The sequence below is a fragment of the Dendroctonus ponderosae genome, unplaced genomic scaffold (assembly GCF_020466585.1).
Source record: "Dendroctonus ponderosae isolate FM_Combo_2020 unplaced genomic scaffold, Dpon_F_20191213v2 Dpon_F_20191213_4, whole genome shotgun sequence".
Lineage (NCBI taxonomy): Eukaryota > Metazoa > Arthropoda > Insecta > Coleoptera > Curculionidae > Dendroctonus > Dendroctonus ponderosae.
Window position 1 is genome coordinate 7,839,874 of NW_026018611.1, and position 16,169 is coordinate 7,856,042.

Below are 16,169 nucleotides of genomic sequence, written 5' to 3' on the forward strand. Positions count from 1 at the left end.
AACAACTATTTGTGTGCTGTTCCTAAAAAATACGAATGAAGAAAAATATCTTTACATGCACGTACTTTGTATTTATAACCTACATATAAAACATACCATCGTAGATATTGATTATACCTATATTGCTAAATGTGAACGAATTACAAATTTACGTTTATACAAAATAACTTTTATATTAAATTTCATTATTACATATGGAGTGCTTTAAAACTTAGTTTAGTACTTTGGTACTCTTAAAGTTCAAATAATGTTAAACCCTTTAACAACCATTGAATAATGAATGAAACATTTGTCCCACAAAATAACCCAAAAATCGACTATCCGATAAAAAGTTATCAATTTTTTCCTGATAAATATAGATAGATACTTGAGGCTTATTAAAAATCATTTAAATACACTACATATTCAACACTTCCTTCAATTACATACTTCACATACATATTCAATACACTACTTCCTCAAAGACATTTTGTAATTTTAATTCCGTCTTCAATTTGAAAGACAGAAAGACATTTTAATTGTTGTATGCTGCTGCTGAACAAACGCTACAAAATATAATAACTACATACAATACGTAAGGACAAAAACTATAATTTTACTAAAATTTCAAGTAATGATTTAATACAGTTAGAAACATATCTTTTCTGCAATAGCATTTAATTCAACGCAATTCCCACAAAAAAACATTTAGGCGATCTGGTTTTAAATGGATTTTAGCCATATAAACACACTTTTAAATAATTTTGCTGCAAAATTGTACTAAATAGTTTTGTTTATGTTGTTCGACCACACCAGTTTGAAAAACGCGACAAAGGGAACCTTTTTCACTTATTTCCAGCAATTTTGCGGTTTGCTGCTCATAAGTGAATTCGGCTTTAACTAACGGTAAATTACGGCATATTTTTGTTTTTTATCCAGTTCTAGAGTTTGATTATAGAAATTACAGATATTTACTACTTAATATTGATCATTAACAATAGTTGTAATGAATTGCGAACTAATTGTCTCAATAAGAGTATTCAGTGTTCTTCGAATTATTTAGACAAATTGTTTTGAAAAAGTAAGAGCAATTGGCTAATTGATATTTTTGTTTGCGCCAGAAGAACGAGGAAGATTCGACAACAATTTTAATGAAAATTGTATTACTCGTGATCATACATTTTCAGCTTGATTATTGATTACGGATGCATTATTTTTCAACTTATTGGGAAATTGCAATATCAGTTGCACAGTCCCAAAACAAATTATAGATATAAGTACCTACATTCTTTTTCGATCTATACTTCGATACGTTCTTTTTCGATTTTTATATTATTTAAGGAGGGTTAAGTGCAAGAGATGAAATTGTTTGGATGCACAATGCCTACTTTTTCAATTGTGATGTTCAATTAGTTATCTGGTGTTTGATATACTTGATATGAAGGTGTCTAGATCACGTGCAACGTTTGAAGGTCAATAGTTACAAATTTGCTCAGTTAGTAGTATGTTCATAAAGTATCTATGCTTTATCAGTATTGACATACACACTTACATACCTAGTTAAAAAAAGTTAGTGTTACAACTGAGATTTATGAAAATGTATACCACATAACTTCAAACTTCTTCATTAAATGAATCGTCGGATTAAATGAAATTCATTTAAGTTTGCCGACTAGATTGTATCAAGTACTTACATATCAACATCTATGATCAATCTTTGTCTTTTATAAAGTATTGAAAGTACAAACAGATAATATCCAGTTGTATGATAATATTAATGAAGTTTGATATTAAAAATATGTGTTATATTTTCAAGCAGTTAGTAAAGGAGTCTAGAGTTCGTTTGAAAAAAAAATCTGAATTATATTTAGCGATCATTACGTAGACATTGGCAAAGCTGCGGCAAAATCTATAGCATTGAGCTTTGCCCCAAATTTTTCACCTCAAGTCAGCTGAGTGTCGATTATGCAAACATTGGAACCGAAATACTTTGTTGAAAGTCATTGATTAGTGCTTGGCAAAAGGTGCATACTGTCTTCAAAAGTGCAAGGGTATAGATACTAAATAAACATGCACTTGCCAGGCCTCTACGTCATTGTGTCGTTCCATCGCAATTTAAAGCGCAATTGTTTTGATTTTCTAGCATGTGAAAATGGAAAAAGTGCCTTTTTTATAGTGTGTAGAGCAATTCGAACTGAAGATGTAAATGCATTTTTTATCAATAAAGAAACTATTACCCAAAAAGTCAAAGAATAAAACTGATTTTCATGTATACTAATACATTTTTTGTTTTTTAAAATAATGGGAAGTAGTTAATTAAAAAGTCTATTTGTGATTTATTTTTTATATGTATTGCAATATTTCCGTGTAATCATTTAAAATACCTGTTTTTGTAACGACATATACGTTCCATTTTTTACAATGTATGCTATCAGAAAGTTACAAAGTTCACTTAAATTATGCACAATATCCAAAATATATGATAATTTGGCAGAGCTTAATTTCTTCATTTGAAATATATTTTTATCACTTACATATGAGTGGTTCTACTGCTCAAAATCATTTTAAATAAGCTAATTAAATTTTGCAGTCAGTACTGTATTTTGATCATATTTGAAAGTTCGTTTTATTCGGAATCGTAAGAATCATTTACATATTCATATTTTTTTAGACTTTGGCAATATTCTAAGAACTTATTTCACCAGCTGGTAAAGTTAGTAAAAATATTTATTTATATAATACGAAATTAAAAAACGGATGCTTCTCGACTGGAAATATCTAAGCAGTAAATTTCTAGTATATTTGATTAATAAAAAATTGCATCAACATTTTCTGTTTGCCATTTTCCCAGCTCGTAATAGTTGGGTATATTCTTGTCTTAATGACGAACGCACGATGAATTAAATATTTTGGAACTCCCGCTCCAAAATGTCGAAGTGCATTTTGCAAAAGCCAGATAATGTTTTTGTTATTATGTAATATCTGAGTAGAAGTTAGTTCTTTATTTTAAAAAAATACGTACTCCTATACAGATTCTTCTATTTTTAAATTGTCATTATATACCCTAAATGTGATTTCTGTGAAGATGACTGGTAAGCTTTGATAATGACTTTCCTCGATATTTTAAATTAATAAATAAATGAACTCAAAATTCTGTGACAATCATACACATATAAATTACTGTTTTCACATATAAAATTACTACTAAGGAAAAACCACAAGGACTATTCAAATTACACCGTATCTTACAGGACAATATCGCGAGGTAAATAAAAGTATGTTAACGTGCTAAGATCTAAATATATTTGTATTTTTACAGACTTGGGTTGCCAATATTTTATTTCTCATAGTAAACTTTTTAATAACCTAAGGAATTAACAAAAAGCTATTTGGCATTTTCCATATTTAGAACATTCGAATTCCATTCGGGAACTTATTTACTTATTCTATAGAATTGTTATCGAATCGACAATATATTGTCGATTCGTTAAAATTATCATTATTCTATAGTCATTTTAATAAAATTTTGAATCAATTCCTGACTTGACTAAAAATGCATTTAATCAGAAGTTCGAATTTAGTGTTTATAATATACATATATACATATATATAAAATATTATTTTTAGGCAAGGGGATTAGCTTTTTCACTTACGTAACTTAGTCGCTAACGGATTATTTATTTTATAGTTATGTGAAAACTTCAAATAACTTGTGTAGAAATAAATAAACACTTTACATTTTATTACAATTCGCATTATGTTAGTCTTGCAGGTAGTGAAGATTAAATCCCTGGGCTGGTGCTGCCAGTGAAATTTTATTCAAGTTTTTTTTAACCTCTGTATCTGAAAAGCAAAAAGACCCAGTCAGTTATATTTAATTCAGCTGTCTTAAGCTAAGATTATATGTAGAATCGAGTAATTGGTATAAAAACATTTAATTCATAAATTAATAAGTTTCTTACTTCAGTTTCTAAATTGAATTTTTCAATTTCCAGTTCATCTGCAGGATCTTCTTGAGCCGAGATTTTCAAATCATGTTCCAGTGATTCGTTCTGAAAAACTATATTTTTAGAGTATATTTATAACAAGCCAAAAGCAATCATACCAACGAATGTAACTCTTTAATCTTCTCTTCAATTCGCGCTATGGCCAAATCTTTTTCTTCAATATTGTTCTGGATTTTGCCCAGATCATGGGACATCTTGTCGGCTAGTTTTTTGTAGCTTTTTTTCAAATTTTCTGTTTTTTGATTGGTTTCAAATTCTCGTAACCATATACTTCTTCTCACTTCATTTATGTGAAGTTTCATTTCTTCGTTCGATCGAATTTTAGTTTTATAATCCTGCTTCTGATCCTCTAATTTTCTGATCTGTAGACAATTATTTAAATGTTATTTATGATTTGCATGAAGCAAAATATAAATCTTGACCTGATGTCTCAAGAAATCTATTTCGTTTTGAAATTCAACGGTGTTATTTATCGACTCTTCTTCTTCTGCCAATATGGCTTCAACGATTGGATCGTTATGAAGACCTATTCTTGACGATTTGCCATGAATTGTTTGTCTAGCTTCTCGTATCTAAAATTTGTCAAAATTACGAATATTCGTGTGATTTCAGTTATATTTTATCAACGGCTTACTAATGCTTTCTCTTCAAGATCGTGTTTAATTGCAGCCAATTCTCTTTTCAGTTTATCGAATTCCAATATAATATCTGCCTCTCTTAACCTGAAAATTGTATTTTGTTTTACTTGTTTTCACAGCGCAAATTGCAATTTTTCTTTGTCAGTCTCATTTTTTTATTTACAATTTAATTCTATTTGAATGTAAGTTTAGCTTTAAATTCAAGTTTTTTCGTCAGTTTGTCAGGGAGATCTGCAACTTTTCTTAAAATGTGAGTGAATGCGCTTTTAAATTTCACAAATTACTGCGGTCTTAGCTGTAAATATGCTATTTTTTAAAACATTCCGCAAACTTCGCGAAGGACGAATTATATCAAACTAAGAAAATAAATAAGAGATCGTGCATTGGATTTTATGAATTAAAGCTAGTTGGCCGATTTCCTCAAATGAAAAGTTGTTGGGCCATCAACAATTTTAATACGAGGTAAAAAACTATTTATTCACTTTCATGAAACTATTTTTCCCTTTTTGGTGTTCGAGAATTTGAGCAACTAAAATCGAAACTAAGGCATACTCTTTTCCATTAATGAAACTATACTTTGTTTCTTATTATGTTTTTTTTACCTAGCGGCTAGGTATTCATCCTGCCAATGTCCTAGTCCTTGTCTATGGACATTTTTCGTTTTTTCAACATCATATTCAAGTTGAGTCAAATAATCGTGAAGCTCCTGAAGTGTATGTTCACTCTCTGCTATTCGCAACTTGGTTTTAATTAATAGGTCTTGTAAGCATTCTTCCACATTTTGCTTAAAGCCCAATAATTCCTTGATTGGTTTCAGTTCGTCAATGAAAGTGTTCATCTAAAGTTAGTTTACAACATTTGAAAGCTTCCAAAATATCACACACTGGATATTTGTATCTATTTAACAATTATTTGCGGGTCAATGCCGGCGATTCTATTTTTTACAGAATTTACGCTACCTTACTACAAATATTTTTCAATGGAATTTAATTACGCAAAATATGATTTTTAATTAAATATCCACTGATTCCAGTCTTTTAATAGGTACTCATTAAATATCAGCTATTTAAAAAGTGAATTATTTATTTAAAATTCGTTTTATATTGAATTAATAAAATGATGCTTACTGAATCTATTTGTTCTTTACAGATTTCCAATCTCTGGGACTCCTCCAGACAAGTGCGGCGCTCTTTTTGAAAAGTTTCCAGTAAGTTGTTTAAATCGTTTTTCTTTGTTATTATGTCCACCTCATTATTAGTAAATGTATCCCTTAAATGGCTATTTTCCTCTTCGAGATGCTTTAGTCGGAGTTTCAGCTCCTCATTAGAACGTTTGGCTTTCTACAGTAAAACAATTGTGTGTAGTGGCATTAATGAACAATAACACGTTTCCATTTTAAAATTTTCAATTCTCTATCGATAATCAATGAACTAATTGAACACTAAATGCGGAAATAAACAATTTTGAGTTCCCACCTCTAGTTCTAATCTTTTTTCCCGTTGGCCTTCCAGTATTGCTGTATATCCACTATCGACGAATTGAAACATGTTGAAATTATTAAAACACTTTTTTATAATGATCTCAACCACACCTCAACGCACAAGCAACTAGCTTAACAATTAACAATAAAACTTAATGTTAATTTGTTATCAGGTTATTCAAGGTTCTGATAAGAGTTTCAATGTGTTATTGCCGATTAGAGACGCAAGTTTTTTCATAGATGTTTTGTTTATTTCACCTGTCCATATGTTGAGATTATGGATAGTATCCATATTTGATTGTCCGTTAAAATAACATTCTTTTTGTTATGCTATGCGTTACCTTGATTTGGAACGTGAAAAAGATTAAACTTTATGGTAGGAAACAATAATATGTAATTAATAAGTTTAATTAAGTGACTAATACATTATTGATCAGCTGTTTTGATGCATTTTTTCGCGGTTTGTTCAGTTTCTACTGTTGGAAAGTGCGATGTTTCTTATTTAGCTGAATTAGTTGTTTCAATTCAATGTTCAATGTTCAAGTTACTAGTCAATTTAACATATTAGCAAACGCACTGCTATAGCAAGCTTTCAACAATATAGTATACATTTTTTAATTTCTCACGTAATAATTATTATCTAAATTTGATAAGGTAGGCAGAATAAGTATTAAAAAAATTTATTTTACTCAAAATATTTATTTCCAATAAATACATTTTTATGAGCTATATACATAATGCAGAAGTGGCAAAGATCCAATACTCAGTTCCATTACATTGCAGTCGTCATCAGTCATCAAACTTATAATACTTTAATAAATAACGTATACTATTTTGACTACTAGGTAGGTAATAAATATGATTATACACTTATGCACTAGTAGCGGATTTCATAAACCTTTATATAATAAAGACAATAGATATGTCATTTTCGAGAGTAGTTTAATAATAATTAATTGCGCATCTACTACTATCTAGTATAGCTAGTAGAATTAATACAATTAATCAATTATAAATCCTATTAGTATTGCAAGTGTTTTGGCATATTTAGTAGCTAATACATACATTTTCCTATTATAGTCGATTTAGGAATAGTTGACAAATATTACACTGTGTAGTCAAAGGGGTTTTTGAATACAATTTATGGACTTTCTAGAATTTTTTTACTGGAGCGAATTTAATTTAAAGATCAATCTATAAATATTTGTCAGCTTTCTTGATCACATAAACCAGAGCTTTGAGCGAGGTTCATTATAAAATTAGTGAATTGACTACAATCAATACGGACCACTACTCCCTGGATATCCGTTTCCATTGCCGTTGCCGTTTCCATTGGTGTAGCCGTTTCCATTTCCGTTGCCATTGCCATTTCCGTTGCCATTTCCGTTTCCATTTCCATTTCCATTGGCATAACCGTTACCATTACCGTTTCCATTGGCGTAGCCGTTTCCATTTCCGTTGCCGTTGCTGTGGCCGTTTCCATTTCCGTTGCCGTAACCGTTGCCGTTACCATTTCCATTGCCGTTGGCGTAACCGTTACCGTTGCCGTTTCCATTTCCGTTGTATTGATAGCCACCGTTTCCTATAGAGGAAACCCGGAATTAGAAGTTTAATAAAATTACTCAATAGTAAGTGTGTTGAAAATATTTAAGAAATATAGTTGGTTTGACCAACAGGCTCCAACTAATCATTGAATATGTATAAAGTAAGAGTGCCATAATTACCATTTCCGTTAGATCCGTCGCCATTAGCTTCCCCTAAAATCAAAATAATATCAATTATATAGATGTATATGTATCGATAGATAAATGAATGCGAATTTTAAAATCGTATATACCTTCATAAGTTACGACTGGTTTGTATCCGTCTAAGTCAGCTTCGTATTGGACAATTTGCCTTCTACCATCAGGAAGCAATACGTGGTATTCTCCAATGGTAAGGTCACCATCTCTCTCTTCTTTGTGCCCGAATTCGTTTCCAGATTCTGGGTCGTTGACTTCATATTCAAATTGGTACTTTGCGGGCTCCTGAATAATAGATTCAGTTTTTAATTTAATTACAAATCAAATTTAATTTAAATTACCGTAACTTCTTCTTCTTGAGGTCCACCGTTAGCGTATCCTCCGTTAGAAGCGTAACCATTGCCGTTACCGTTACCGTTTCCATTGCCGTTGCCATTGCCGTTGCCATTGCCGTTGCCATTGCCGTTTCCATTTCTTGGAGGTCCATATACTGGAGCAATACCGTTACCGTTACCGTTACCATTACCGTTACCATTTGAAGGTACTCCATAAGTGGAAGAAGGCCTGCCGTTTCCTATAAGTCAAGTTTTAAGTTGACTGGTTCAGTTAATTATATTTAGGACATGGTACCATTTCCGTTGCCGTTTCCGTTGCCATTTGGTACTCCATAAGTAGAGCTCGGTCTGCCATTTCCGTTGCCGTTGCCGTTTCCATTTCCGTTTGGTACTCCGTAAGTTGAACTGGGTCGGCCGTTTCCATTGCCGTTTCCGTTTCCGTTTCCGTTTCCGTTTCCGTTTCCGTTTCCGTTTCCGTTTCCGTTACCATTTCTTGGTGGACCATATACTGGTTTTGGAACACCATTTCCTTTGGAAATTTGTTAAGAATTTTCATTAGAGGATGTTCATTTTATATAGAGGCAAATTCAAGTTTCAGTTCGTATTTTATCGGTTTACCATTTCCGTTGCCGTTTCCGTTTCTTGGTGGTCCGTAAACTGGTGCTGGAAGCCCGTTACCGTTTCCGTTGCCGTTGCCATTGCCATTTCCGTTTCCGTTTCCTGCAATTGTATGAAGTGTAAATTTAGAAGAATATATTACTTGAAAGCTGTTTATAATTCTGGAAATCAAAGTTTCAGAAATTTGTTTTTAAATGAATGTTATCTGGAAGTGGTATTGAAAATGGATGATAATATCTACCGTTTCTCTAAATGATTATTAGCATGATCGGGTAATGGGCGATTCTCTTGAGCTAGTAGATATGCTTGTTATTTACCGTTTTCAATTCCAATGACGTTTCCGTTAGGAACTCCGTAAAGTGGAGATATTATTATACCATTTTCATTTCCATTACGATTACTATTTGCTGGCGGTAGATAGCTACTTCCAGGAATACGATCACTGTCAGGGTCTGGAGAACCATTTCCTGATTTCACAAGTTTCTCAAGATTGAGGATAATTCTTAGCGAATTTTTTGTTTTACTTTGTTAAAGTGTGAAACTAAATTATATTTTCTAATGCAAGTTTCGCTGCATACCATTGCCGTTTGATGGGGGTCCGTAAACAGGGATGGGTGCGCCGTTTCCGTTACCGTTGCCGTTGCTGTATCCATTTCCGTTACCGTTACCATTGCTGTAACCATTGCCGTTGCCGTTTCCATTTCCGTTCAGTCCGTTACCGTTTCCATTTCCGTTCAGTCCGTTACCGTTTCCATTTCCGTTCAGCCCGTTACCGTTTCCATTGCCGTTCAGTCCGTTACCGTTGCCATTTCCGTTAGAATAGCCGTTGCCGTTGCCATTACCATTGGATAATCCATTGCCGTTTCCATTACCATTGCTGTATCCATTACCGTTTCCATTTCCATTACCATTACCATTACCGTTGCCATTTCCATTCGGGCCTAGAGGAACACCGGGTTCATAACCAGGAGGGCCGTATCGAGGACTAACTCCATCTGGAAATAAAATTTAAAAAAATATATTTCACACGTAATTAGTGAAAAAGGTGAAGAGTATATAAACTCCGCTGACTAAAACTAAGCTTTTAAAGTGACTTACTTCCATTACCATTCGGCGGTAGATAGGAATTGAGAGGCGCCTCGGGTCTGGCCACAACAGTCCATATTAAAATCAGGCAAGATACAAGCTGCAAAGAAAATGTTTGGAACAATTATTAAACATTTACAGAAAAATAATTCGCTGTAATAAACTCCATAAATAATAATAAAGGACAATTCGGAAGTGTTAAAGTGATATAAATAAGAATATTTACAGTACACAAAAAACTGACGCGCATATTTTAAAAACGTTAACTATACAAGGTTTCTGGACTTTCCTCCAAGTTGACTTTCTAGGGGGTGAATGCTAGATGTAGAATTGTTCCCAGAAAGTATAAAACATTAAAATTCTTTGCCGGATTTTGACAATGGTTTCCCACCATTTGCTTCTGGGCTTTGAATCTACTTTTGCAATACCGTATAATCTTCACAGTCGTTTGAGATCTAAATGGCATTTTACGTTAAGCGAATTTTATATCTAAAATCGATCGTTTTCCGAAGATGAGTGGGCTTTAATGCATGACATAACAGAATTCCCATACGAAACTAGAAAAACTATTTCGCTAAAATTTGATTTGGCAAACTTTTTCTAATTAGATAGCATTCTTTTATTTCTAATGCTGTTGGCCCTCAACCTGTCCTAAAAATGCAAATCTTCCTAAAGAGGCAATCTGTCCTTAATTGCCTCTTAAGAATGTTAGCTGCAACTGATTCCATCAAAGTATTTCAAATATTCTGATGTAGATATTACCATAATAGAAACATCATTATTGCGTTTTCGCAATTTGATGTTGATGACATTTTTTTTGGATTTATTTTGCGCAACCCATGTTTGAGTGAATACGTTTTTATCTATTTATTTTATTAGATTTGTAATGAAGTTTAATTGAAAATTTCGATTTTATAGAGATATAAATTGAATCACATTTTCCAACATAAATCGAGAGAAATGTTATTTAATATGGATTTTAGAAGAACTTTGGTTGATGATTTGAAAAAACAACTTTATTTTGATTTAAAAACTTAAAACGAATAATCGAAGGAAAACCTTAAAGCAGGTATATAGGGTTAATACAAAATGTATTCATCCACCATGTAAAGTAGAAATATTGTTAATAAAATATATTTAAGTAAGGCAGTTTCATACCTTTAACATACTGACTTTGATGAAACACTAAACTTCAACACTAACAAGCAAAGCTGCCAAGCTAAGTATTCAAAATCTTCAACTGACTTTCTTGAGATTCCAAACTGTGTATTTTCTTAAGAAAATTTAGTACTGTTACTAAAGAGATGTCAACTACTGAATGATTCTGTTGAAGATGTTCCAGCCTTTTATACTTAATCGAGCGTGATTCACAATCATCTATTTAGATCAAAATACGCTTAGATTTTTTATGCAATAATTTTCGTCGCATGGCAGAAGATACAGGGGAAAGAAGCTGTCCCCTTTCTTGGCAATTTCAGATGTGTGGAGGGTATCTCGGGCCATCGATGCACGTAAAATCAAATCTTGCCGCTCTCACGCTTATTTTAGTTTGGGCAAATATCGTGAGAACACAAAAATGTTTGTGATAGAATATTTATTATATTACCGGCAACCACTTATGTATTTCTAAATTTATATTTGAGCTTCAGTTAGAGTAAAAGTTTATTTTGTTTCAATTTTGACAAGTTTGCAGATTGTGTTGGGTTAACGATATAAAATAATAAGAAGAATATACAATACAAGTTCGTCAAGTTAAATAATTTTCCATAATTGCTTCGTTGCGAATTAAATTTAATAAGATATAATAATACTTTTTGTGTATAATTTGAATTTATTTTGTCCAGTACGAAACATTTTTCTCAGATTAAGGTAACGTTATAATTTTGTCTATTGCCTATTGTTTCCTGATTTTTCCCACAAATTCATTTTTTGTCTGACAGGTTTTGATCAATTTTTTTTATCATGATTTATTGTTCTGTTTTATTTTAGTTTTATTTTTCATGTTTAGCGTTTAAACATTTTGACTGGTTCAAATTATATATTGAAATGGTGATTTTTAGAATTTAGTCAGAGAGAAGAAGAATTAGAAGTATTTTTAGAATATAATCAACAATGCAGGAAAATTTAGCTTAATTATTTGGCTTTCTTTTAAAATGTCTAGTTTTTGTTTTTTAAAACTAGAATGTTGACAAAGCAACATTGATTTGTTAAAATACAGTACAATAATTAAGAGGAAATTAGGAGGAATCTTAGCGTTCTTACACTTATAGGTAAATTATACGAAACTCAATTTGTAGAAAAAAAGAAGATTGTATTATTTAAATAAATCACATAATTCAAAAAAGAGTTTTTTAAAAAAGAAAATATACATGATTTCTATTACAATAACCACTAAAATATTTTTTTACTCTCTTATCTTTTGCTTTTTCATTCTATAGTATATTCTTGTTATTATAAAGAGCGTTATGCATATACATTAGTTATTGTCAAAGTATTATAAAAAAGTTCTTTAGTAAAATGAGAACTTGATGTTTGTTTCTGCGTGATGATGTTTTCGGTATTTGATAAAAGCTACGAAGATTATTTATCACCCAACTTGCGACTATAATAACGACGTTTTCCACATAAAAAAATATCATTTGCTAAATTCCAGTTAGGCTCGTTCTGGTTGTTAGGAGGCCCTAAACTAAGGCTACGCCTGCAACGTATTCTCAAAATTACAATTTTGTGATTTGTAACACCAAGTTTTAAAAAGTATTAAGAATGATTTATAACAATTCTAAATTAAGAAATAATTTAATTTATGAAATGTTTTATTAACATGTTTAACATAAACTATTTTGGTTAGTTAAGTTGGAACAATATATTTGCATCAGTTCTTTAATGAATTACTGTTTTCAAAATAACTTGAAGTAATTTGGTTTAAAATTAAGCAATTTTTCATTCCACCACCGGTTTTTAGCAATTGTTTTAACCTGAATATATTTCCTTCAATTTTCTGTCGTTTATTTAACTTGACCTAACATGTCCATAAGATCTGACTGCTTATGAATAATCGATTATTCATCGACGATCGTTTAATTTTTGATAATTACACTATAAAATTGTCCTACTGATTTACTTAATTTGTCTACTTAAATTGTATTCTCCTAAATTACATATTAATAAGAACAAATCAAAATCAATTCCTGGGCTTCAGTCATTTATTGTCTATTTATCAATTAAAATACGTTTCGGTGTTTTCCACCATCATCAGTTTCTCTAAAATATTAATAAGAACATAAGACTACAAAAACTATTTATTTTAATTTACTGTTTCGGATTTACGACAAAGATTTTAGTTTCGGGCCAGCGTCAGTTAAAAACATGTATAGCTGAAAATACTCGCTAAATCGTATTTTTTATTTAGGAAAAAGTATAAGTAAGTTTACAATTACTTATCGAGAAAGGTAATTTTACTTCTTCGGTTGTGCAAACATTTGCTTATTTTAATAAAGTATGAACGTTGATGTTAGTGAACAAATGGCGATTGTAATTCTCTCGGACTAAACGCGCTCTAATGGTAATCCTACTGTGTTTAATGAAAATGGATCTTCTTGCACCAACCTGCAATATACGGCATATACGAGGCTATTTCATTAGCACAAGAATGGTACGGTCAATGTCTTCGAATGTGTCGCAGATTCGTTCTTCCAAATGTCAAAAAGACATGTTTCTGTAATCAGATTAGGAATTCACTAATTACATAGAATATGTGTTAATTATACCTTTTGTATAATTGATACATTTTATGTCAGTGTTACGAGTCGCATATTTCTTATTGATGGATTCTTTACGTCCATACTGTGGTGCAAGTCTTCATATATGGTGTGGATACCCTTTAATTTGTTGCTTGAAATCATTTTGGAAGATTTTATCAATTTTCACATGCATTCATCATAGTACATCGACTATTTTTGCTAAAATATTGTAATTTTTCTTATAGGATTTATTCAATCAAATTCTAGATAGTTTTTCTGCCATCGAAAGAACAAAGTCACGTCTCGATTGCACGTGGTGTCGCCAAGCATTTCGCAAGGAATAAATTCTGCTACGATACCTAAACTGTCTCAAAGATAAAACCCAAGGAAAATAAATCTTTCATGTGGCTCGTGATTCTCGTCGTATTAAGCAATAACTTCGACATCTTCTCTGCTTTTTTCTTCGATTCAAGAATCAGTACTAGAGCAAGGCTAGAAAAGCGGCAAAATAATACGACACTTATAAGATATCTCATATGTTATAAATAAAAAAATGCAAATCAGTCTCAATATACGTTTAAAAGCCGATGGGAGAAACTTTTTCTGGTTGGAACTGAAATATGCACCTTCAGTCATGCTACTGGGGTCGAATTTTCCACGCCCACTGCTAAATAATCAGCTCCACATTATTAATGCACATAATGTTTAAAACTTTTTGGTTGAAGCTCATTTGTAAAAAAATGACAATAATAAATCAATCTGAGTTATAATCTGAACCTTAAGCGACTGAATGTGAGCAGATGTGAGTTGATTCGTAGAAATATGCTAAGGAAAATTATTATTGAAACGTAGGCTTATTTTTTATCCCTTGGAATGTCTTCATTCAACAAAAATTATCATTAGCGATGTGCAAGAAGATATAATAGGCCATTTAATTATTAGTCCTGTGATCTTTAAAACGCGGTTAAATGACGAAACTTATTTATTACATCTCCAGAACACATTTCTCGGTTTACTTTACGAAGTTCCCTTAATTATCCAGCAACATATATGGTTCATGCATGATAAAGCACTCCCACATCTTTGAATGAGTCGAATTTTTTAAAGGACATGCTTTCGAGAGGAATGCGAAGCAAAAGCGAATAATTTTTTCCCCGGGAATGTGCTGGGGTTGCAAATTTTGCCATACATACGTTTAAACCAAGGAGAAAAAAGTATATCTACTTTTTAATGAGATTTTATATTGCGCCGAAAATTTTTGTAAAAGTGTTTGTGCAAATTTCGATTTGCTGCCGCTAAAAATTCCGCATAAAAATAATAATAGAATAACGAAATAAAAAAATAGTTTTGCAAATCAAAAATGTTAACTTCTCGGTCAGGGCTAATCCCAATAGCCTTATGCCCATGCTAATGATTCTATTCTGGATAGAGATACATAAGTACTATCCCAATTTTATTGTTATAAGCAAAACCAAAAATATCGGTTATTAGAAAAGGATTAGGCAAATTTCACTCGTTATATTCTCACTCATTTTGAACTCATGGAACTCATCAAAACCATGAATATCTATGCAAATACAATTATCAGACATATTTTTCCTATTCAGTGCCAGATAAAAATAATACAAATAATATTTAAAAACAAATTACAACGGTGCCTTGAGTTTGAGTGTATTTAAGAAAGTAGGTAATACATCAGCATTGGAAATGTTTCATTCCAATCCACTCATTTTCAAGGAAATCATAAAATGCATAATAATCTTGCTCTATCGTGTTTTTAATGATTGAAAGTTCTATCTTTTTTCTTGATTTCTTTTCAATATTTTGAAAGTTTTATAGTTTTACTTAATCTAATAGGTAACATTTTAAATGGTCTGAATCAAAAACATTCAGTTTAGAGGAATCTTCAAATAACTATGAAAAATTGAAAATAATAAATATAAACGTTGGCACGTTTATAAGACTTCCAGAAATGTTTCTTTCAATAGAAGCTCTGATCAACCTTTTCTTCTCGAATTCGGAAATTATTTAAGTTCTTCAGTTTCAGACGTTTCATCATTTCGTTTTGTTACATTAGGATGGGTTTGAATCTGAATCCAAAGGGAATTTTTGAGGACATTTTTCGAGTGTTGTTCGTAGTTCTTCGGCTTACACAGTCAGCTTTTCTGTTTATCGCTCTTTTCCTTTCTGTTTCCGTCATTCTATCTAAAACATCTACCTGTTTTCCTTTCCAAAATGTGTTGCCGTTCTTCCCTTTTAACTTGATAGCACTCAAATGCATAACATTTTTCTGTTTTCTGTATATTTTAACTGTATATTTCCTTGGCTTTGCAAATACAAGTTTTCTTATTTATTTTTTATTACTGTTCTTAGTAGTCACTTTTACTTCATCGGTTTTAAATGCATTTGCATTTTGGATTTTGTTGTCCAACAAAACTGCCTTCTTCCTCATAGTTGTCATCTCCAACGCTTTCATCTCTTTCATCTGGTAAATCACTTCGAAAAAGTTATTCTAAACTTTATTCACTTTTCAGCTATTGGAAT

General features: G+C 31.5%; 2 protein-coding genes and 1 long non-coding RNA gene across 4 annotated transcripts in view; 1 reads left to right on the forward strand and 2 right to left on the reverse strand.

Moving 5' to 3' along the window:
* LOC125504250 overlaps window positions 1-5,899 on the forward strand; it is a 24,581-nt gene extending 18,682 nt beyond the window's left edge. Inside the window, exon 2 of the long non-coding RNA XR_007281369.1 lies at window positions 5,774-5,899. This is a non-coding gene — a long non-coding RNA (uncharacterized LOC125504250). The remainder of the gene's footprint in view (window positions 1-5,773) is intronic.
* On the reverse strand, window positions 3,523-6,264 carry LOC109537155 (ecotropic viral integration site 5 ortholog). Its single transcript, XM_019903757.2, has 8 exons — window positions 6,100-6,264; window positions 5,752-5,964; window positions 5,227-5,462; window positions 4,621-4,708; window positions 4,409-4,558; window positions 4,085-4,348; window positions 3,942-4,031; window positions 3,523-3,822 (listed from the first exon to the last, which is right to left on the reverse strand). Exons 1-8 carry the CDS (start codon window positions 6,169-6,171, stop codon window positions 3,799-3,801), a joined length of 1,137 nt encoding a protein of 378 aa, XP_019759316.2. The 5' UTR covers window positions 6,172-6,264; the 3' UTR covers window positions 3,523-3,798.
* Window positions 6,265-6,832: 568 nt separating this feature from the next.
* LOC109537159 (pro-resilin) lies at window positions 6,833-11,434 on the reverse strand. 2 transcript variants are annotated; one of them, XM_048665970.1, is made up of 9 exons: window positions 11,044-11,434; window positions 9,898-9,985; window positions 9,378-9,788; window positions 8,800-8,901; window positions 8,477-8,710; window positions 8,188-8,420; window positions 7,942-8,131; window positions 7,829-7,861; window positions 6,833-7,686 (listed from the first exon to the last, which is right to left on the reverse strand). In XM_048665970.1, the coding sequence occupies exons 1-9, from the start codon at window positions 11,050-11,052 to the stop codon at window positions 7,382-7,384; spliced, it is 1,605 nt and encodes a 534-aa protein (XP_048521927.1). In that variant the 5' UTR covers window positions 11,053-11,434; the 3' UTR covers window positions 6,833-7,381. The 2 variants fall into 2 exon arrangements, with proteins under 2 accessions (XP_048521927.1, XP_019759318.2); XM_019903759.2 differs by having other exon boundaries at window positions 9,378-9,794.
* Between the last annotated feature and the right edge of the window lie 4,735 nt (window positions 11,435-16,169).